The sequence below is a fragment of the Tauraco erythrolophus genome, chromosome 27, assembly GCF_009769465.1.
Source record: "Tauraco erythrolophus isolate bTauEry1 chromosome 27, bTauEry1.pri, whole genome shotgun sequence".
Lineage (NCBI taxonomy): Eukaryota > Metazoa > Chordata > Aves > Musophagiformes > Musophagidae > Tauraco > Tauraco erythrolophus.
This window is the reverse complement of record NC_141491.1, coordinates 981,423-1,004,468: the sequence shown is the minus strand read 5'-3', so window position 1 is coordinate 1,004,468 and position 23,046 is coordinate 981,423. Positions and strand designations below refer to the sequence as shown.

Genomic DNA, 23,046 nt, shown 5'->3' with positions numbered 1-23,046 from the left:
TGTCCATCTGCCTGGTGAATGACAGCGAAGGCTTTGGAAGGGATCCCATCACAGATTTTTACTCTTTTTTCTCAGAGCTGGTATTGTCAGGTCTTCCATCCTTCCTGCTCTGCCTCTTCAGCTGTCGGTGGCACCGAGCAATTTAAATTCCGTGCTAAGTTTGGGAATCAGCCCTGAGCTGCTCCCGGGGGCTGTGCCAGCCCTGACGGACCCCTTGGTGGGAAGCGTCCGCCGTGTGGCTCGGACAGCCCCCGAGTCTGGGCTTCCCCAGCCTGCAGCTCTGGGGAGAATTTCGGCACCTCCTGGGCTTGGGAGAGGAGCCAGTGTTCCCAGTCCGGCCGAGGAGCCGGCGGAGTGCACGTAGTCTGTGAAAAGGGGATCGGGTCATTGCTCCATGACGCACAAACAGACCTTTTAATTACCTTAGATACATGCAAATCTTCCCCAAATTTGGATTAAACCAAAGTTATGGAAATCCTCAGGAATCGTTTCCAGCCCTTACGTTGCCCTGTTTAAACCACATGGAAACTGCGAGATGAGTCCAAACGTGTCTAGTCTGACACGTCTTATAAAATGATGAAGCTGAAGTATAAAGAAACCCAGTTTCTTCCTCCTCTTTTTGCATAAAGTGCTCATTGTTAATTTAGTTCTGAAAGATACTTGATGGATGGTACCAGGTAGGTTTCTCCATTATTCTTTCTAATCTGCTTGATATACAATTTCAGGGAGCTGAGGAAAAAATAAGGAGGCTGAGGGAATTCAAATCTGAATTCATTTATGCAGCAATCCCAGCATCCATTAAAATAACCCATTAAATATTGTCCTCTGCTAAATTTAGAAAATGCTCAGGTGTGTCTGCTCTTGTGCCGCACAGAAAGTTTTAATACAGATTTAATCATAGTGAGTGTTAGGGGAAAGAGCTAATTAGATCGACAAATTAGAAGGTGGTAGTATATTACATGGGAAGAAATGGGTGATTAGATATTATTCACTGTAAAAGTGACTGGCCCTGGGGAATATCTTTAAGGATATTATATGACATAATCCTAGTTTAAAAATTGAGAAAGTAGAAGTTCACATCATCCTCAAAATTCTTCCTTGTTTCAAAAGAATTTTTCCCCGTGGTAGTTTCTAGCATTTTTCGGCAGCCGTGGCCAAGCTGTGGGTGAGGAGAGGGTCGGTGCTGCTGGCAGCTTGGCCGGGGCTGTCTGTCTGTCCCTCTGCCCTCGCTTTGCCCAGGGATGGGATGGAGAGGATCCTGCTCCATCCATCCCTGCGTTTGCAGCCCGCGGGGCGACGCTGGGGGACACAGTGCTTTGATGCACTGTCATTGTGAAACTTGTCTGATTTCAGCAAATGATGGCCTGTGTTTATCCCCATAAATTGTATTTTTACAGTTTTCCTAAAATTAGGATTAGCCATACATAAATGGAGTCCTTCAGCATTTTTCGGTGTTACGCTTCCCCTATGAGAGCAGATTTAGAAGGAAAAAAGGGGACTATTTCTTCAAATAAGTAAGTCTATTTCTTCATGTGCTATAGTGAGGAAAGTCTCAGTATTAATGACTTTGCTGAGCTTTAATCACCACAGAAGATAATGTAGCACGTCGGGAGTTAAGGCCCACGGAAAGCAGGAGGAAGCTGTTTCATGGGAGCTGTTCTTACCGCTGTATTTCCCAGCTCTGCTCACATCAGTTCATGTTTTTCCCTCTGTGACATGACCCCACCAAGGCTGGGAGCTGTGGTCCCCCCGGTGGGGCTCTTGGACCCACGTCCCCACGTGTCCTCCAGCCCCCTGGGCCAGGACGGTCCCTCTCCCTCCTTGCTCCATGTCGCCAGTAAAAGAGATCACAGCTACCTTTAGAACTTGTTCCCTCTCCTAAGGTCATTTTATATTGTTCCAAGAAAGGTATAAAACGTGTCAGGATATCTGCTTACTCTACAGACCCGGTACAGGGGTGATTGATAGAAGATGTCATTGCTAAATTGGTCAATAAAAAATGATTCATTTAAGTTCCCTTACACTCATCCTCCCGTTATCCAGTATCTATTGTCTGCAGATGCAAAACTGGGTATTTGCAGAAAGCGTTCAGCTCTACTTGCAAACAAAGGGTAAGATTAGTTTAGTTAGAATACAACTGGTTTAAAACCAGTAATACTACTAGAAGCATGTGGTGAGCATCGGTGACTTTGCTGCCCGTAGTCACCAAGTACAGCAGAACGTGCGACAGAGCCGTGCCGCTTACGGGTGGCTGGGTGCTTCGCACCGTATGCGTTAACGACATCGGAAAAATAACTCATGAGCTTGTTTGGTCCTAAAGCACACGTTATTTTTTCTCTCTTCTGTGGCAAATTTCCCTTTCATCCTTCTGCAGGGGTTCGTTTGGTAGCGTGTGAAACGAAACGTCAACAAGAATTAGGACAAACGGCATTGCAGCCCCGAGAGACGCCGAGTTTCTGCTGGGAAATGTTTCCAGCAGCCCGCGGCGGGGGGGGGGGGTCTCAGGTGCTGCTGCTCTGCGGCAGCCCCCGCGCAGCCGGTGCCAGACCCTCGCCCGCCTGCAGCCGCCTTTCGGGGAGGCTTCAGACTACCCCGGAGGCTTTGAGATCCTCGGCCTTAAAATTTGGGAGTAAAACCTGCCCAGGGCACGTATGGGTTTTATCCCAGCCCTGCTCGTGCCGCGGAGCAGAGGGGTCCATGGGGCTGCGTGGCACGGGGGGTTCCTGCGCCCCGGCAGCTCCGCGCTCGGCTGTGCCGAAGGCATCCTGCTCCCGGAGCGGGGCTCCGGCAGCTGCGCGTGCCCGTGGCAAAGGGCTGCTCGACTGCAGCGCCGCGGCGTCGGGCAGGGGTTGCACAGGGTACGGCTCGACGAGTAGATTTCATAGATTTCTGGGTTGGAAAAGACCTCAGAGATCATCGAGTCCAACCGTCCCTAATCCCCATTAAACCATAGCGCTAAGTAGATCATCCACCCTATTCTTAAACACAGCCAGGGATGGGACTCAGTAGGAACGATGGAGATGGCCGGGAGGAGAGCCAGGTCCAGACATGGCCAGGGCCGTGCCGAGCATCCCGCGGGATGGGTCCCTGGGGCGTCGCGGCACAGATGCGGCGCGGGCAGCCCGTGCGTGCGACCGAAGCTGTAAACAAAGTTGCTGCCCTTGGGATTAGTACTTTTATTAGCTGTAAAATCCGTTGCTTATGGGAAGTTCAAAAATGACAGGAAAACACAAACGCGAGGCGTGCAAACAAATCTTTCTGACAAAAATTGTTCACTAGACTCATTATTATGGAAATGAATCTAAAATGTGACTTTTCAGAGCGGCTGAAAGCCGTCCCTTAGAGCTGCTGAACGCCTCTGATGAGTGAATACCACCATTTGTGGTGTGTGGGGAATGCTTTTCAGATACTGCTTGTTTGGAAAGTAGTTCCAGTGAAACAAAGGCCACTGGATAATTGGGAAGTCTCTGTTGTGCTGGGCGAGTCGGTGAGCTCCCGGCGCGCTCCGGTGCTCTCCCCTCATTGTGGCCCATTTGCATTCTGCACGGAGGTTGCAGACCTGTTCCTGTGGTGTTGCTCACTGCATAAAGCCCAATTAATGAAAGGTTAGGATGCAATTAAAAACCCTAAAGCGTCCTTTCTTTCAAAGTGAAGTTTATACTGCAGTACGAGCTCCTGGAACACACTACAAAATCCTTTCTGAAGACCAAGGCAGCTGCTGTTTGTGTATTTGTGTTTGCTTTGACCGTAGAATTTTGTGGGTTTCTCTAAAGGGATGGAAACAACGTGCTGGTCTCAGCGGACTGTTTATAGCCCCTAAATGAATTTGTGCCTCTGCTTTTCAAAGGGTCTTGAATGTGGGAGAACCAAACAGAACCGCGATGCAGAGAAACAATTGGTATCAAAACTACCCGCCTCCTCAGCGGGATTTTCTTCTGGGGTGATGTTACAGTGGTCAGCAAGGAAGCTGCAGGTGGAAAAGTGCCAGACTGACCCTGAACAAACGTCAGAAAGTGTCAGAGCTGCCCCTCGCCCTTCTGCAGGAGGTGACCCGTTCTGGTCACCTTCTGTGCAAGTCAGGGTGTTTACAGAAATAGAGAATAATTTGATGAAAGCTGCCTGCAGGGTGCGGTGCCGCCGCCGTTCCGGTACAGGTGATGGGCTGAGGGATCGCACGGGATCCCCTGCCCCCTGGCAAAGACGTGCTGCTGCCCCAGAACGGGAGCAGGGAATTCTGTACTGCATCATTCCTGTAGGAGAAGCTCAGTTGTTTGCTGACTTGGATTTTACATCTGTAAAATGGAGATGTCAATGTTTGTTTAGGAAGGCGGTGAACTTCAATAAATATTGTAGCATATTCTGTCAGTCTTGGTGAAGCTGCAGATATGTCATTAAAACTCACTACTCTTCAGCTCTTTATTTCTTTTCTATTAGTCCAGTGACCACATGGGGAGGTTTCTTTGCTGTGGTAAGACACCTGTTGCTATTATATTTGGGGCAAAAAGCAGTAGGACCGTGCAACAGAGTTCCAGTTGTCTGAGCAGACTTAGCAGATCTGCAAACGGCACGTATGTGTCTAACATCCATAATTAAACTGATTGACCTTCCAGGTACAGGCTGGAGGGGAGAAAAGTGCTCGAGAAGATGGATTGAGAAGTGAATGAGATGCCAAAGTAAATCTCATTTACCCATCCCTGGTGTCAATAGTGAGCTGGGAGAACATTAGTCTCTGAAATCATCTCGGGCACTGAAATCATCCCCGACACCAGCTGTTGGCTCCGCAGAGCTGTCACGGGGTTACGGACGCGGCTGCCGGAGCGGTTGAGCTGCCACAGCTCCGCGCTCGGGGCACCCGCCACGGCGGCGGCACAGCCACGGCCCCGCGCGCTGAAACGGTCCCTGGACAGAAGCACCAAATCGCTGCTTGGTGAGGGAGGGAAGAGCAGTCCAGGACTCAAATGGAAGAAAAAGTGGGCATTTTGGGAGGATGCATAACATGGGAAAAAGCAGCAGGAGAGGTGGCAGAAATAAGTGGCCCTTAGCAGCTCTTTTCCCCCCCCAGGTCCCTGAGAAAGAGCCTTTTAGGCTTGGTGGTTAACCCCCAAGCTGGCACTGGCACTAACTGGTATCTAGGTGGGACAGAAGACAAGTGGTTTTCCTTCCCTGCCAGGCAGCTCACTCCTGCGTGCCAGGACAGGGTGGATGAGGAATAAATATGAGACTTGTTGTCACTGGAGTAAAAGGCTTTTGGGAAGGGAATAAGCAATCTACATTTAACCACTCACGCTCTTTTTACTGTGTCCCCCTTCTCCACGTCCGTTGGAAAGCTGATGGCAAAAACTACCAGGTTTGCCATGCAGGTCCATGCCTGGGGCAGTGTGTCCTGCCCTCGGCTCACCTCCTGCCCCCAGACCCGCAGGCACCGTGGCCACAAGCTGAGGGCAGACCCGGCCGTGTTGGCGTGGGACCACCACCTCGCCGGGAGCCCCTCCGCACCGCCGCCGTGATACCTCATGAACGGTCGTGTGTCTGACAGACAACCCTGAGTAGTGCTTAGTTTTTAAATAGATCGTTCCTGACAAAGCCCATTATTCACAGTGGGCATAAAGCCAATATCCCTCCAGTTCCCAGAACACTCCCCGTCATGCGGCTGTCAGATGTGGCTTGTCCTGCCCATGGTCGGGGACCACGGGGGGCACTCGTGGAGAGGGAAGAGGGCTTTTATTGACAGCTGCATCTTCATCAGCCGAATCTCTGAAATTTTAGACTTTGTTTCTACCACTCTCCTTGTGATGTTTGACGTGTTTCATGTCTGAAGATTTTGAGATGTCTGAGCCCACCCTGTGCGCTGGGCTGTGGCCTGGGGCTGCTGCTCTCTCCATTTCTTTTATTCACCATGTTCCTACAGAAAGCTCATGAAATGCAGCCGTTATTCCTGCGCCGTGGAAGTGTCCATGGCGTGGGCTCCAGCTATTGCATTATGCATCTGGCACGTCATTGCTTAGAGTGGACAGTCATCTCGTGGTGTTTTATTAACCAGCGACAGAGCAGTACAAGGGAAAAATACACAGTGAATAACGATTAGGCAGAGTGAATTGTTTTTAAATTCCGAGGCTGGACTCTGCCCACTGGCTGAGTAGATGATTTGTTGCCTTTGTTGTTATTCCCTCTGGCTCCCAGAGCAGCGCAGCCCCGGCACGCTCTCAGCTGGAGAGCCGGCGCGCTCCTGAGATGCTCAAGCATCTACGGGAAAAGTCTGTCTGATCAGTTAAAGATTTGTTTGGGTTTTTTTTTTCTTCCTGTACTTACAGGTGGCTTGAACAGAGCTGCACAAATGTTCTTCAGCATCCCTTTTAATCCATATTTTTAAGTGACTCTTCTCTATTCTGCTGTGATGGGAAGCGCCTCGCGCTGCGGGTGAGAGCAGACTGGTCTGCAGCGGAGGGGGGGCCAGGTGCTCTGTTTGGTGAAAGATCACGTTACTTAAGAAAACCAAGAAATTCTTCTGCAATGGATGAATGCAGCTAAACCCACTTAAAATTGCTATTCTGTATTTGGAGATTGGTTGTATTTGGTGGCAGTGGGGTTCAGAGCCTTCGTCCAGAGTCAGGCAGCGACACAGATCAAGGCAGTCACAGTCCTGCATGTTCAGGTAAAATCTGGTTTGAGTTTATCATTTCTACAGCTACTGCCTAGAAGCAGCATTAGTCTTTTGCCACGAGATTAATATTACAATGCTATTTCTATTTTATTGATTTAACCTGATCCTCAACAGAGTGGGACCAAAAATTGCATTTAAAAGATAAGTGGAAGAAAAGATCTACAGGATGCATTGCATCTTAGATGGCAGACTGACTCCTGTGATTACATTTTGTTATGCTAAGTATTGGGCTATATTTTGTAGGCCAGGTTTTACTAAAAATCGAATTTTACCGTAGAACAGCGTATCCAAGAGTACTTTAAAATGGATTATACAGTAAAAGCTCCAAACCTTACATTACATTGTAACTAAAATGGACTGATTTTGCTGCTGTTTAACATTTTACGTACAGTGCAGCAGTACTTGTCACAAAGTACATATATCCCACTTTGGTCAGTCACTGGGGACGTTGTGAAGAACCTCCAACTGTTTCACCATCCAACATCCAACACAACACGTGTGCCCCCCAGTTGGGGCACACGAGTCCCCACTTTCTAATCCCAAGTGCTGCGTGTGCACAGATCAACTGCTGCTTCTTCTGGCGACACGTATCGCGACAATCTGTTAAAACTGATCAATTATAGGCAAAGTTTAACACGAGGAAAGGCCAGTACAGTGACAGAAATACTTGCAAGACGTGACTGGTGGGGTGGGAGCAGCCAGAACCACTCACTCATCCCCCAGCCGCGACAGAAACAGCAGGCTGGGCTCGAGGAGAACCTTTTGGCAGAGCACGGCGGGATGCAAGCGTGCTCTGTGCGTGCCCGCACGGCTTGCTTGGCCAGATGATTCTGCAGATTCGTTATTTATAGTGTTTAGTATCAAATAATAAATCAGCAGCTGGGAAAGAAACAACTTCTGTTTGCATTTTGCTAAATCATTTTTGGTCTTTCCCTCTAAAGCAGAATGTAGACCTGTAGAACATCTTCTATTCTGTCACCTAGGATCTGTGTGATTCTTTTCACTATTCTCTCTTTTTGTCTGTGAGAGGAGATGGAGTTCTTTGACATTTTGTTTGGATTGCACTGCAACGTTTGGAGGTAATCCCCTTGGGCTGATTGACCGATAGACTCGCTGCGTGACCACTGTCCGGTCACCTCTGAGCTTTCAGCTGCGTGGTGGAGACGGCGCCTGTCCAGCAGCAGAACTGTAACTGGAGCGATCCAAGTGTGGGATGAGAGGGAATTCTGACTGTGCCTATTTACCTGGTTACATTCCAGCTGGGGATTCGGTGACCAGAGTTTTTTCCACTTATAAAGCTCATTGCCCAGCAGTTGGCGACTGCTTTCGGGTGTCTGGAAGAGCAGAACAAAGTGAGGAAGACTTTGGATCTCTGTTGTTTCACAGTCAGAGCTGGCATCTAAGTCTCACTTGACTTTGAGAATCCTGGCACAGGGGTTCGTACAGCTAATTGGCAAACGGCCATCAGGTCCCTCCCAAACACCTGCCGAAGGTTGCTGTGGGAAGCACAAAGTTGCCGTAATTTTGCCGTGCTCACGTGAAGCTTTTTGTCCCGAGTCACGGTGAGAGCTTGCACAGAAGCAAAGATGCTGCGGTCCTTTTGTCTGTATCTTTCCTTGGTGATAGAATTGGATGAGGGAAATGGTCGTGGCTGTCTAAAAACCCCTTCACCTTGTCCCCTGGCATTATATCTGGCCTTCAGAAGCCCATTAAACTAAGCCACTGTGACAGCTCATGAGGGAGAAACATTGTCCAGAAATGCAGGATGCAAGACATCCTGCTCCTCCAACATGTTTTATGGTATCCTGTATCAAATGTGATACTGACCTTTAGAGAAAGAGGTGGATCTTTCTGTACGATCCAGCAATGAGGCTGAGAACAAGCTGAGAGTAATCCATTAAACAGGACACCTCAAGGTAGCGGGAAGCTGTCTGTCCACTCCTGCTTGGCGGCACTCCCTGGCACTGCCGGGTAACTCCTGCCCCTTCACTGGGCTGCACTGGTACTACCGGCGTTCACTTGTGTTAAGCTCCAGTCCAGCAAAGGTGCTGGTGCTGCCTCGCAGCTCTGTGGTGTCCGTGTGTCTGTCCGGGTGCTGATGCAGCTGATGGTTCCACTCGCGTGTTTGCCTGCACGTTCTCGGAAGTCGCTGCTCCGAGCGGGGTGCATGAGCTGGGCTCGTTTCCTACGGAATTCCACGAATCCTTGTCTGACTTGGTTTTAGTCACCGATAGTTTCCATCGTAAGTGTTTTGTATCGCGGATAAAGCCTTCAGTATGCACAGATGTTCAGCCAAATGCCCTTTCTCTCAGGTTGTGATGATTTAATTGGGTGGATTTAATTTATTGCCTTGTGAAGTGCCATAGGTAGTAGATGTGCTGTCTGCCCACTCTGTTTTGCTATTGCCAGGGAAGCAGTTAGTAACGGCTGCACACAGATTCTATCCAACGGTTCCCTAAAGTGCCTTAACTACAGCGCGTCTCGTACTCCGAGCTGGAAATCGCCGCTCTCCATGGGATGTCCAAGGAAAGCGTTGGTAAACAGGAAAGATGAGCTACGGCTCTGTGGAGGACCTGACACCAGAAGGCATCTCTTGCCATGATGCCTTTCCCATCAAAGAAGTGCATACCATGCCTCCCAAATTCCAGCCTGACCTATTCCAACCCACAGAGCCCAGTTTAGCTGTCGGCGGCTCGTTTCTCACTGCCGTGACTCACTGACTGTCATCAGGTTTCTCCCGATGCACGTTGCAACCAGGGTGGGCAGAACCATTGCAAGTTATTCACACAGAGGACATTGGAAGGGAATGTCCAAGCCATCAGTAGAGCAGCCCTGGAAGAACGCGGCCGCGGGTTCTACGTGCCGCAGCGGCGAACGATCCCCCCGGACCCGGCTAACGAGGCAGCTGCAGACGCATCCTTTGTTTCTGAAAAAAATGAATCATAAAAGCTGCTGAAATTAATTTTCAGTTCACAGTACGTTTGGTGCCAGACTTTCGTGCTGCAATCAGGTGAATATATACTGACCTGCACGGGCGAGCTGCGGGCGCGTTTGCTTACCCTGCCATGTGCACCCGCGGGCATGCATGCATGGATTTATATATTTTTAAAGGCTGAACACCTGTTTTCTCCTAAAAATCTTTATCTCCCCCCACATAAGCAGTTATTTTTTACTGCAAAGTTCAGACAGCTTCCTTGCCTTTTCTCTTCAGACCTTTTTTAGCAGCGCTCAGATGACAGCAGCCAAAGGATGGACAGTGGCACAACTATAGGAGCCAAATAGTTTAAACAATACTTCAGCATCTGCTGAAAATCTAAGATTGAGATGGTTAAAATAAATGCAAGTGTTACTCTGTAGAAGACAAATTCAAGATTTAAAGATTTTCTTTCTACATCTGTAGATCCGTTCTCCTTCTCTCAAATCTCATTTTCTCCCTTCACTTCCAAGCCGGCAGAATTGAAAACTGTGCTAAACGGCACGTGGGTACACGAGGGACCACTCCTTACAGACCAGGTACTTCAAGACTCCCACCTTTCTGGGTAATAAATTGTCCCCAAGACAGCGCAGATGTGACATTTCCTTTGGCATCTGATCTGCCATACCTTCCCAGGCCACAAAAGCCAGATTGGGGGTTCAGAGGGAGACCCACAGAGATGCCCCATTTCAGGAGCGTTTGTTCGTACAATCACAGGATAATTTTGGTCTGGAGGTTACCTAGTCCAGCTCTGTGGTGTCTTACACGGAGGGTAGGACAGTCCTACGTTAGTGCCGAAGGAAAGTTACTAGAACGTGTGTGTGTTAACAAGTCATGGTGGTGTGCATCCTTGTTGGAATCAGAACTTGCAGAGAAAGGTCAAAACTGGACAAAAGGCTCTACGGTTTGTTGCTTTTCTGATCCATCCTGACATCTACACCTTCAGGAAAGAATCTGACAATGACCGTGACTTTGCTCTTGAGCTACGGATGTGTCTTCTGCGTGTAAACTGATGGAGCTGTTTACCTATGCTTTATCTATTCAGAAGGCTTTCCCCAGGCTGGAAATCAAGCTTGTTCGATAGAGCTCGTTAGGTAATGAGCTTATTCACTAAGCTCATTAGTGGTGGAATTCATCCTGCTCAGCCCTCTGCAGCCCAAAATCTTGTGTCCCTTCAGCCCAGCTCACTATTTGTTTTGACCCTTAGCAAGGGAGATGACTTTTACCTAATTTCATCTGTTTGCCTTTTTGTTCAACAGCTGCCTTGCTGAATGACTGTTTCTATTATTTAATCTGGCCTGCTATTCCTCTGTAGCAGAAAAACATCTAAGAGGGCTGAAGTCTTTTGCATCGAGCGTGCCAAGGCTAGAATATCCTGCCAGCTCATTTCATGAACTGAAGCAGAGTGTCTGACTCAGTAGGACTCATCCTGTTTCATGATGGATGCTCCCTGGATGGGCGAACAGACGGTTGGGCAGATGTAAGTAGGCAGGAAAACGAAAGAGGCACCGAGTAGAAGTTGTGGTTGCCTCCTGTGAGCTGACCGCGATCGCCCATCTGTACGCAATCTAGTGGTCCTGCAGGAAGTTCTAAAGCACACGCCGGGCAGAAGCCGGGGATCTCGTGTTTTGGTTAATTATGCAGAGATCAGAGGGAGCTGGATGAAAAGGATATCTCACAGGTGCAAAGCTGGGTGGGAGACGGGGTTTTAAATCTTCCCCGACCAACAGCACAACTGCAATGTGTGACAGTGAAGGATGCGTGTTGGCAATAATGCTTCATTGATTCATGTTCCGAGTGGTAAATACAAGTCCTGTTTCTACTCATTTCAGACACTGATTACTAGAAAAAGGCTCTCACGCAGTGGAGTAACGGAGGAGTCGGAGTCTGTTAAATCGACAACAGCCCACTCCTATCTTCCCTCTGAAGAGGCAGAAAGAAGCAATCAGAGCTTTTCTCGGTTTAATATGAGAAAAGGCCAAGAAACTATGTAAACCTCAAAAGACACTAAAACTGGATTATAATTGAGAATGAGTTCTGAAATCAATGGCAGGGAAAGAACGCATTATATCTGCATTAGCAGCAGCGTGGCTCAAGAGGAGCTGAGCTGGTGCAGGGGACTGAGCATCCCCACTGGACACGTCTCAGGGAGGATTAATTTTAGACTAGTCCCAGTCTGGTCCACAGACTGAACGGCCATTAGCAGTAAGAGCACATCAGGTGCGTTCCTGGAGCGCATCTTCCAGTCGTATTCATCCAAGGAATTCAGTTTGCATCCTCTGAAACCTCTTTGTGCTGGGAGCCAAACTGCAGCAGGGACAGGATGATTGGGTTTGCTCCCAAAGCACACTCCTGATCCACACGGACACTGGGGTGGATGGACTCCAGGAGCTGCTTTCTTGTTTCAGCTTTCTTTTTGAAGATAGCTTACTTCTGCCAAGCATGAGATTGCAAGAATAGCTGGCTTGTATTATCCTTTTCAACTGAAAAATAAAGTGCTATTTTTGTTCTTATCATGGTGACTATAATTAATATCCGGGGAGGATGGCTTTCTTGTGCTCCAGGTCGTACAAATATAGAAAAAAGTGTGTTGATGATGCGTTGCCTTCAAATGACACCCCAAAATGTAGAGCATACTGACATGGAAGTGAGAGTGGTGGCAACTGGGTGAGAAAATAGGCAGAATTAAATAATAGCAAGAAGTGTTTTCTTTAGTACAGAGAAGAAGTAAAGGGGCTGTCTGGTTGTGGGGTGAAATCTTGTTATCTCAAGGCTGTGCATTTAAATATTAAAGGCTGAAAGTGACTCAAGATTTTATCATCTGCTGTTTTCACATCTGATGTGAAACCCTGTGTCTACAGGCAAGATGAGAAAAACAGCAGCAGTTTGTGCCTTTTAGATGGCGAAGGGGAGTCACGTGTGCAGCAAGAATAAAGCACTGAGCACGTGAAAAATAATTACCCGTAATAAAACGCCAGGGGTACTGCACAGTGTTGAGGATGGGTTGTTTGATTAACAGGAGCTGTTAAAAGGGAACCCGAGGGGTTTTGCTCCCCTGCCCGCAGGCTGGGCCGGCTCCGGGGGTGCCGGGGTGTCCTTTCCGTCGCGCGGCGCAGGAGCATCCAGCAAACCCGTACGTGGAGCATGTCCCAGAACAGCAAGACTTGATGTGTAAGACTTAAACTTGAGTTATTTGACCTTGCTGTTAGGGGGGTGCGCCGAGCCCTCCGCCTCGCAGCCCAGGTCTCGGGGGCCGGTGCCCGGTTCTGCAGGACCGCTCTCTTCAGAAGCACCAATCCTTCCCAGGGGCTTTCTGGGATGTACCTCAGCCAACTTCCGTGAAGACCCAAAGGCAAAAAGCTGAAGCTGATCTGTGGTTTAATTTTGCCGCAGATGGCGGGCCGGGATGGAAGCAGCAGGCTTCCCGGGCGATGCGCTCCGCGGCTCTCCTGGAGCCCGGCGCTGAGGAGCTGGAGTGGCTGTGGGTTGGGTGGGTGGTGGTCGCAGACATTCCCATAGGTGGGAGGTAGTGCATCCGTCGGGAGGAGCGACAGCAGCGACGGTGCCGTCACAGCCCTCGTCCCCAGAGCCAGACCCCTCCCGGCCCCGCGCAGAAAGCGAGGAAGGGTCCGTGATGTAGAGCCAGGACAAAAGGGTGAAATCACGGCAGAATGGGAGAAGGAAAGAGCCAGATGCTCCCGCATCAGATTCTGAGGCTGCAAACCAGAACGAGAAGCCAGTAAAGACTTGCACCTTTTATGGAGTAATGAATTGTTTCTCCTCTGGCCAGGCAGTGATTTGACTTGCCACATGCCTCCTAGTAATTTCCCAGCAGGTTTTAATGTTGGAACAATGGCATTCTGTTAGATATTGATTTTAAAATAACTCTTCCACACTTACTTGTAACTTCAAGAGTGAATTACAGCCCTTGAATGTGCTCTATGTTCCAGTGGTAAATAGTTAAATAGGCACAATCTGTTTCTGCAGGCTGTTGCCTGTCCAGGAGAAGGCAGAGCTCGCCTGAGCCCTGTCTCCTGGTCTGCTGGAAAAGCATCCAGCAGTCTGCCTGCACCGAGGGAAAACCTTCACAAATTCACAGTGGATGTGGTGGGAATTTGACAGAAAAAAAATATTTTCTGTGCTGGATGTCGAAGCAGCAGAGTGGGAGGGCAACGGATAAATGACCCGACTGCGGCGCTTCTCTTCTCCAGCTTCTGCTGAGCCGTGGTGCTCTCCCTGGGATGTGGCTGCGGGTGCCAACCCTAAAGCACGGTGCCAGGCACTTCCATGAGCAGCGCGAACACCAGCTGCTGGGTTCGGGTATCGCCGTTTCTGAGGCTTGTGCTGCTGCGCCCTGCGACAGCGCTGGGGCAGCTTCCAGCCTGGTGTGCCTCTGCCTGCACTGGTGGGAAGGGTGGGAAGACTCGGCTGTGTTAAATGCAAATAGTTTCATGGCACCCACTGAAACCACACGGAATTACCCGGGTAACAGAGCACCGTGGTACCCGACACTGGAGTCCAGCTGTAGGCATGATGGGTGGCAGGGAGGAACGCTGGCTGGCACTGAGAAAACATTTCTCTGTTTATCTTACACTTTTTTCTTTTTTTTTTTTAATGAGGTGGTCCCACTGCAGTGCCTGGGACACTCCTCTGCAGCCTGAAATAAGCTGGGTTTGGTCCCCCGTACTCCCACGTTCTGGTTTGAGCAACCCCGAACGCACAGATCCCTTAAGAAATGGCAGGACAAATGTCTCGTATTGTTTTCCTAATATGAAAGTGGGGCAGGAGTTTAATTTCGTTTTAGGTGCCCCCTGCTAAATCCGTGCCAGGTAAGGAAGTCGGGGCGAGAGTGTGATGGATGGATGGCACCGGTATGCGCGCGGGCGGCCGCGGGATGAGCCCCGGCCGGGGGGGCTGCAGAGTCTCCCCCGTGCTCCTCTCTGCCCCCCCATCCGCACTGGAAGCTGATTGGGGCTGTGGGGCTGCCATCAGCTGAGGGATGTAATTAGTTTTGGCTAATTTGTTGCAGAGCCTTTAACTCCACTTCCCCCTCCCTGCTCTCTGACTGACAGCGGCTACTCTGTCCCTTATTTTCAGCTGATCTCTGTAAACTAATTGCTTTTACTGGGTCAGCGCTGTTATGAAATTATCATTTTACGAGGCTAAAAATAGCTCAGATCCAGTCAGCAAAGCCAATCACTTCCCTTCATCTCCAATGAAAATACAATGTTATCTTTAATCTGTATTTCTCGGGCGCTTACCACGATGCAAGCTGGAAAGGGGAAAAAAAAAGAAAGAGGAGCTTAGAAAAAAATCGTGATCAGTTGCTATAGATGCATCTCTGCCAAGGTTTCCGTTGGTAAATTTAGCAATCATGGTATAATTTTAGCCAGAACCATTACTTGGCCTTATTCAAAATAATTCACTTGTCACACAACCAGTTTACTTTAAAGGAAAGTTATTTTGTCTTGCACATTAAAAATGGTGTGTTTGCACAAATGTGCAATCATTACAAATATCCAAAGCTACAGAAAGCCTAAGGACAGATAAATTTTTTTTGTTTTTTTAAGAAAGAGAAAAATCCGGTGAATTCCACTTGCTTTGAGAATGAATGAAGGTATTTTAATACTTCTGGGGTTCTAGTGAATACAAATAGCCCAAAAATGAGATGCTTGCCTGAGATTTACATCAAGATAGTGAAGGGAACAGGTTCCATCTGTAGTTTCGGATACAAAGACACTTCGCACACAATATCTGTAAATCCATTAGGAGAAGAAAATTGATACACGTTTCATGTAAGATGAAGCTGGAGTCAGGAGAATGAAAGCTCAAGAAAATGGCTCCTTTGTGTAGCTCCATCGGTTCATCGTTCAACCGGACTTTCTGTGTGTTAAATTCAAGCAGTTCTTTGGCCTGTGGACATGAGAATCGTTGACTGGGTGGGAAACAGCAAGAGTGATGGAAGCTTTAGTGCTTTGCTTTACAAAGGAGATATCCCGCGTCCCATCCGTCTTTCCGGCGGCGCCGTTAAATACGCAAAGCAGCGTTTCTGCTCACGCGTTTTTCCCGTTCGCTTCAACGGCAGCGACTGGAGTCCTGACGCGCGCGATGCGATTACTGGGCCAAACAGTGAATCTTTCCGGAGGAGCCGGGAATGGCAGCGCTCCAGAGATGATTTATTATTTTCCTGACTTTGCAAACTCCTCCTGGTTTGCATGCAGGAGGGTGAATGAAGGTTACGATCAGCTCGAGTGGTTTCAGGGCTCTGCGTTGGAGAAACGGCTGTTCCCACGGTAGCTGGCAGCGCTTGCGAGAAACGTGGTCAGTATTTGGTAAGTTCAGGCCACTCCAGCTGTCAACAGTTTGGCAGTGAGTCTTTCACGTGCTGTGGCACTGCTTACATTTCATCCCCTTTCTCATTTCATCCCCTTTCTCTTCCGCGCTTGAATACCAATAAAAAACGAAAGCCCAAGAAATCGGCAAAACGAGAACGCTGTTTCTTTGCAAGGGGACCTCGTGTGTCAGTGCTCCCCCTCCCTCTCTGACCCACCTTTTGCAGAACCTCGGGGCACCAGCTTGAGCCGAGACAAACCCAACCAGACCCCCCTTCCCGAACCCCCGCTCTCCAAGCGCTCCGCTAATAAAAAACTGTAAGAAATTTCAGATCCTGCTCCGGATCAGGCTGCTGACATAACCAGGCCAGCACATCTGTTTTGTTGACTTCCTACCATTAACCTGGTTCCTTGAATGAATTGTACAGACAGGACCGCGTTGTCCAAGTGCACTGATGTGCATCTTTCAAACTCATTGACCGGTGCAGCCGAATCTGAAAGAGGGATAGCGACCTCGAAACCATTGTTCTTGGAAATGGTGAGGGAGACAGATGGGACAGAAGATAGATTCTCCCAGGACCAGCCCGAGGGCAGTGAGCTGTGGGAGCTCAGCCCTCGTTAGGCAATAGAAAATCACGCAGCATAATCCCTAAGCTCCAACGAGAACAAAATCCATCAGCAACCTCTGCTCCTTGGTCCGTGGTACCGCTGGTTTCCTGACACAAACGGCCCAAAGATCTCGGTGCCGATTCCCTCCAGGACTCCCTGTGGGTTTTCCACCTTCTCTGCCCGGGCTGCCCTGCCACGCCACTGTGGCACTGGTTGCTCTGGGTGCTGGTGCTCCGCTTGGCATCCCGCCGGCCGGGGCACGGCTGCGGTGCTCGGCGGAGCCTCTCGTGCCCTGGCACCGTGCAGGCAGAGGTGGCACTTAATGTTTTCTGAACTACAGTTTGCTGCAGGTTGCAGACACTGCCCGAGTCCCAGACATACTGCTGTTGTCAGGTGAAATGAAAACAGCTATAAAAAGCTTAGAAAAATACATGCTCTGGGCAAAAGTGGTGTGGGGTTTGGTGGTGAGAGAGGTCTCGTACCGCGGCCGTGGTTGTGATGGATGCTGACGGGCAGAGAAACGTGGGGCTGCCCTGTCCACAGCCAAATGCTATTTAAAAGTAAAGAAAACCAACACGCTGGTAGCAAAGTAACAAAATTTATGATAATTAAACTGTCTCTATATGGATGTGAACCTGGTGGCTACGGCATATCAAGTCAGCTGAAAACCAAGACAGGGACACGAATGCTAACGATGGGATCCAGCACTGTGCTCCGCTGCTTTCGGCAGCGCCCGCGTTTCGGGGTGGAGGGTCCTGGGGGTCAAAACCTCCTGCAGAAGCAAGAAAGGGTGCTGGCAAAGGTAGCGTTTATTGTACGGGTGTTTTGGATGAGGGGGAGCGAGCTCCGAGATGGGTAGCTGCTGGCCTCTTGAGAAAAATGTTTCTGCATGAATTGGATAGCTGATTTTGAATTAATTTTGAATAGTTGTTTCAGTAATTCAGATTGATTTAAGATGCACCCAAGAATAATGCTTTCATTATAAAACCTCCTGAGCAAAATTTAAATTGTACTAAATTAAAAACAGCCTCTGTTAAACCAGGGCTGATGAGCACAGCAGAGGGATCGGAGATGCAGGGTCAGTATAATTTAATTCCTTTGCTTTGTTTCCCGTTCCAGAAAAACTATTGTACCTCTCTCCTTGGGTCACTAACTACCTAAGGAGCTTGCAACTTGTCCTGGATTTCTCAAAACTGTTTTTGCATAGTAACCCCACCAAATGCAGCGCTTATTTTATTTTCTGCAGTGCTTCACCTTCAAGAAGAAATGTGTTTTATTGCTTTTCACTTATGGGTCAATGTGGAAATTCAATTGTATCCTAAATATATTTAGGAATCTGCAATAACAGCAGCTGATGAACAGTACAGTAGGAGAGTTAATGGGTTCCTAACAGTAGCCTTGTTTGGGTGTTGTAAGTAAGCTTTCCCTTTGATATAAATTGAGCTGATTTTTAAATGTCTTAATAACATGGGAAATGTTATCCTGCATGTTCCAAATCACTTTTATAAAGCACTCTGTCACAAGCAGTGGTGGAATTCTGGTGTCAGGGAAACATTCACTTATCTGGATTTAAATGTTTCAGAGTTCAAACTGAAAAAAAAATACGTACGTGTTTAGATTTGGGTTGAAAACCATTGTGCTTTATGATTTCTTGTTTCAAATGCTGGCTGAATTTTTAAAGGCAAACGGCAGAAAATATTTAAGATATTTATAAAAGCTCTGAGCATTGCTGAAATGCCAGCAGTGACCTGGCACCCTAACGAGGCAAAGCTGGAGGTATTAAGAAGCGCGTTCGAGACTTTGGCTGCGTTTTTGGCCACGTCTGTGCGACAGGGATTGCCAACGCTCTCATTAGCAACGAGATCCTTCCCAACACACTGAAACGGCTGCTGAAGAGAGATGGATAGGAGAGATCGCATGAAAACACCAGTTTGTCAGAACGGAAGGGTTTTCTGGGGAAGCGAAGGGGGTCAGGGGATGCTGACCACCCACACCACGTGGTGGGAGTTGGGAAGCTGGAGATGACCTGACGTCAAAAGTTCTGTTTCTAGAGTTCGTGAATGTCTGTGCCGTGATGCCAAGCTGTGGGTGAGAGCTGTTGCGTGAGCCCGGGGCTGGTGTCGGCGCCACGCTCCACCAGTGCTGCCCCTGCCCACCCTAGCTGGGACCCCACTGCGCTCCTGGCCAGCTCCAAAACGTGCCTCTGCCAGGGGGGTCCGGCTGGTCAGGCAGGAATTAGGTTTTTACGGCTCACAGTAAGAACTCTTCCTAGGACAGGTTTTGGGCACACCAGGGGAGAGCGTTCGGCTTCGGGTGCTGGGATCAGGGCACGGGGTCCCGCGGTCGCAGGTGGGTGTCAGAGAGCACAGGGGCTCCTCGGGGTCTGCTGTTACCGACGGTTCTGAGTTGTAAGTCTGTGATGCAGCACCGAACTGAGCTGCTAGACTGTTTGCTAGAGACTCTACTTTAATTAAAACACTGCAACAAAAATCCCAAACCAGCAGCACTAGAAGTTGAAGCTTTAAGGCTTTGCTAGCATTTCATAGGTCTCTTTCCAAGGAACTCTTACAAAGCCGTGTTTAAATGTATGATTTTTAAAATTCTTGTCAACTCATTAAAGGCACTCATTCATCTCTAATTTCTGTGATTACAACAGATTGAGAACACTTTAACGTCCTCAGGAGCACTCTGGTTTGCCTGTCCATGCGTTCAGGAAGGAAGGGAAAGAGACAAGAACGACGAGTCAGGGCACTGATGGGAATAGACTCAGTTGCACCACAGCACATTCTGCATGAGTTTCCCAAAGAGGGCTCGTTCCCCAGGACACACAACGCTCGCTGGACCCCACTGTCCTGTCCCAGGGATGTAACGTGGGAATGTGCATAAGTGTGTGTAGATAGAAGGGTAGTGCGACCATTATTACCCAGGAACCGGACAACGAGGGCATTCTCGTGCCTTCCTCCCCCACGGGGACGATGTGCGAATGGGCCACCCGGGACAGGTGTCCCTTGGAACCTGCTCAGACACGATGGTGGGTCAGGAGGGTGGGAACCGACCAGTATGGACCCGTCAGAATATGGAAAGCTGAACCACGGGGTGGGGAGCACTGGGATCTAAAGCCCCCCTTCGATTTCTAAGCAAGCACTGACTTCTTTCCCAGGGTGAGGGCCTTAGCTGCTGCCACACGAACTTGCAAACTTTGCCAAGATGTTGAAAAAGGAGGAAAAAGCGATCTTTTGGTGACTATGACAAACATGTTCTACATTTTCATTTAATGAAGAAATTCAGACTTGCAGTTGTCTCATGCTCAGATTCTGCGCCTTTCTGACAGCTGAATTATGATTTTAATAATTTAAAAGTGCTACTGTGGCCTGTTCACGTCTAATAGGCACAGAGAAGTGTTTAAAATCAAAAGCAGTTCAGAGAAAAAGTGGTCACCGTATCACAAGACTGAGAATTGTCTACATCTGAATATTAAACCGTGTGAACTCTCCAGTGGGAAAACTCTTTGCAAAGTAACTAAACTTAGTAATCGCTCTGATGTGTGGAATTAAGAGATGGCATTTGATCAGGACTGTGGCTGCCTGGAGCAGCAGCCTGCCATGCCTGCTTTCTTTTACGTAACCCCGGCAGGGTGAGGGTTTGGTCATTCTGCTTACAAAGGTTTTAGTTCAGAGCAACAGAAGCTCAAATCTATAATCTCAGGAGAAACATCTGTAAGACAGAAATGAAATATAAGGGGGAAAAGTGCCCTCCAGGCTACATTCCCCTTGCTTTGATATCATTATCTTTGTACGTGTCCATGGGAATGTTTGAAATGCTACTGCAACTGCTACAGCATGCTCACATTGTTTTTGAAACTCACAACTAAGCACAGACAAGAAGCCCATATCCCGCTCAATTAAGTAAAAAACAGACCATGTCCCAGAGATCACTGAGTATTTTCAGTACACCGGCCCCCAATATCCATTTGAATTCAGCAAATCTACAGTTTCTGCCATGTCAAGTGAAGAAACAATGACCGACATCGCGAAAAAAGACAAAATATACATCAGCAACCTCCTGTAAAAGCTATGGCTCGAATGAACGTCTGAAAAAACCACAAGCTCTAGTTGCCAGCTCCTTTGCGCTCACGCTAACTTCTCCCTCCCGCAGGAGAAGTGTGAAACAGGACCTGCTACTCCACAGCCTTGCTCCTCCTGCACTCATTTACCATTGTGCCAAGCATTTGTCAAGTGGGTGTAAGTGCTTTTTCTGTTTTATACAACCTCACATAAGCATAAATTGCAAAGTTGTAAGGCAAGGAACAACCAAGCCCTTAACAATTCCAGCCCCTTTTCAAACATGCACCCAGGAAAACGCTTAGGAGTAACTGAAGTCAAGCTCCCAGCACACGCTTGCCTGCTGCTCAGTAAAAGAAAAGAATACTCACCCCAGTGTTGTCATGGTTACAATAGTGTACCAAAAGGAAGCAGGAATACTGGTGAATTTGCTTGCCGAGGATCCTTTCTCTGCATAAAACATCACAGTCGCAAAGATGATGATTGCCATAGTGAGGGAAAAGAGGAGAAAGCCAAGCTCGGAGGCACAGCTCTTCAAAGTGTAGCCCAAGATTCTTAAGCCTTGGGAATGGCGAGAGAACTTGAAAATCCTGAAAACCCTAAAAACCCTCAGCGTCACAAAGGCTCCGCTGACGTCCTCGTTGTTGGTCATCACCAAGCCGATGTAGTACGGCATGATGGCCACCACGTCAATGATGCTCATCACGCTTCTAATGAATCTGTAGCGACTTGGGGCCGCAAAGAGTCTCAACAGATACTCAACCGTGAAAATCATCACGCAAGCCGTGTCCAAGCAAAAGAAAGCCACAGCGTATCTTTCCCCACATGGAAGCTCCTTGTTTCCAGGCACCGTGCCACAAGGGACAGTTTCCACGACATTAGTGATCACAGAGACAGCAATAAAGAAACCGGTGACGTAGTAAAAGACTAAGGCTAAGGTGCTGGTGTGGGGGTTCTCGAAGGCTCGCCACATGGTCTGCCGGAAGCTCAGGGATGGCATGGACCCTTCTTGATTGTTTTCCGAGTCATTGTCATCCATCAGCCGCTCGGCGTTTTCCCGCTTTCTGTCTTTGTACTCTTCGTAGCAGCAGTCCCCGATGATTTCAGGGAGGATCCCGTAGAAGGCAAGCTCTTCGTCATAAGCAGAGATGCACTCGTACCTGGGATAGTGCAGCTTGCCAGTTCTATAAAAATTTAAGATGCACCTAAAGACCTCAGGGTCCCGGTCAAAGAAGTACTCCTTAGTGTCTTCATTGAAGAAGAACTCTTTCTCAGTGCTGCCCAGGAGAGTGTCCGGGTATCTCTCCAGTGTAGTCCTCCAGGTCTGGAAGCGCCTGCCACTCACGTTGAGAACGATCAGCTCATCCTGCCTCTTGTTTTTCCGTTGGAGCCAGTGGCATGGGACAGTTGGCCACTGGCATCCATCCTATGGCAGCTGCCCTGGCAAAGGGCAACCATGCTGCTACTCCTGCTGCCATGATGACCCCAGGCCTTGTTACTGGAGAAGACAGTTAGGCTGCTCCTGAGTCCTGCTGGAAGTCAGATCAGTTCCATCTAAAATACAGAACAAAGGGAAAACAGAACATACGGTCAAGCGGGGTGCCTTGCCCGATGGCGTTAGAGTCAGCTATGGGGACACGCACGAGAACTTAACACGACTGGCTTGCCCTCATCTCCCGTGGAAGAATGATGTTAAACGAGGCACGTGGTAATCAGCTCAGCGGGGTTATGGCCTTATATAGATCGAAATTTTGAATAGCAAATGATTCCTCATTAAAAGCATTTTAAAAGTAGCATAACCACACTAATTTATATTTGCTTCCTTACAAACAAGACTAATCCATGATTCCCAGGTGTAAGCCTCGTGCTCATCAGTTTAACTACAGCTGTCAAGAAAGAGCTGGGAACTCCAGTGGAATCAGCTTGCAGTTCACCCAGTGAATCCGCGTGCCGTGAAAAGCCGTGGCTGGACTGAGCTGGGTTTCCAGGCTTAAAAAAGTGCAACGTATAACGAATCTTGCTCCAAGAACATTTTCAGTTGAAACAAACAGAAAATCTCTTGGTTTGCTTCATTTTCTTCCCCCTTTAATGAAAGACCTGGCCTCAGCAGCAGTGTTTTGCTGGTCTCTTTCCCTCAGAGATGGGTTTTACTCTGGTGAAATATTGCATCCCTCCACCGGAGCAGAGGAAGATTCTGACTTTCAGGGAAACATTGCTCGGAATACCTGAGCCACAGTAGCTTGGATCCCAGGTGTGGAAGCTGATGGATGAAGCTGTCAACTGAGTACCAAGAACAACAGAATGAGGGAAGCCTCCAAAGTTGGACAACTGTCTTCCAGCAAGAAGATACCGTGATGATTTCCTGACTAACAGAGGCAGAAGTCCTTCAGTTCTTTGGCTATTGGGTTG

The 23,046-nt window shown here is 48.6% G+C and overlaps 1 protein-coding gene across 1 annotated transcript in view; it reads right to left on the bottom strand.

The window, feature by feature from the left end:
• Window positions 1-22,115, bottom strand: part of KCND3 (potassium voltage-gated channel subfamily D member 3) — a 109,304-nt gene extending 87,189 nt beyond the window's left edge. Inside the window, 2 exon segments of the mRNA XM_086627326.1 lie at window positions 21,009-22,019; window positions 22,021-22,115. Coding sequence (XP_086483452.1) covers window positions 21,009-22,019; window positions 22,021-22,115 — 1,106 coding nt within the window.
• Window positions 22,116-23,046: the final 931 nt, after the last annotated feature.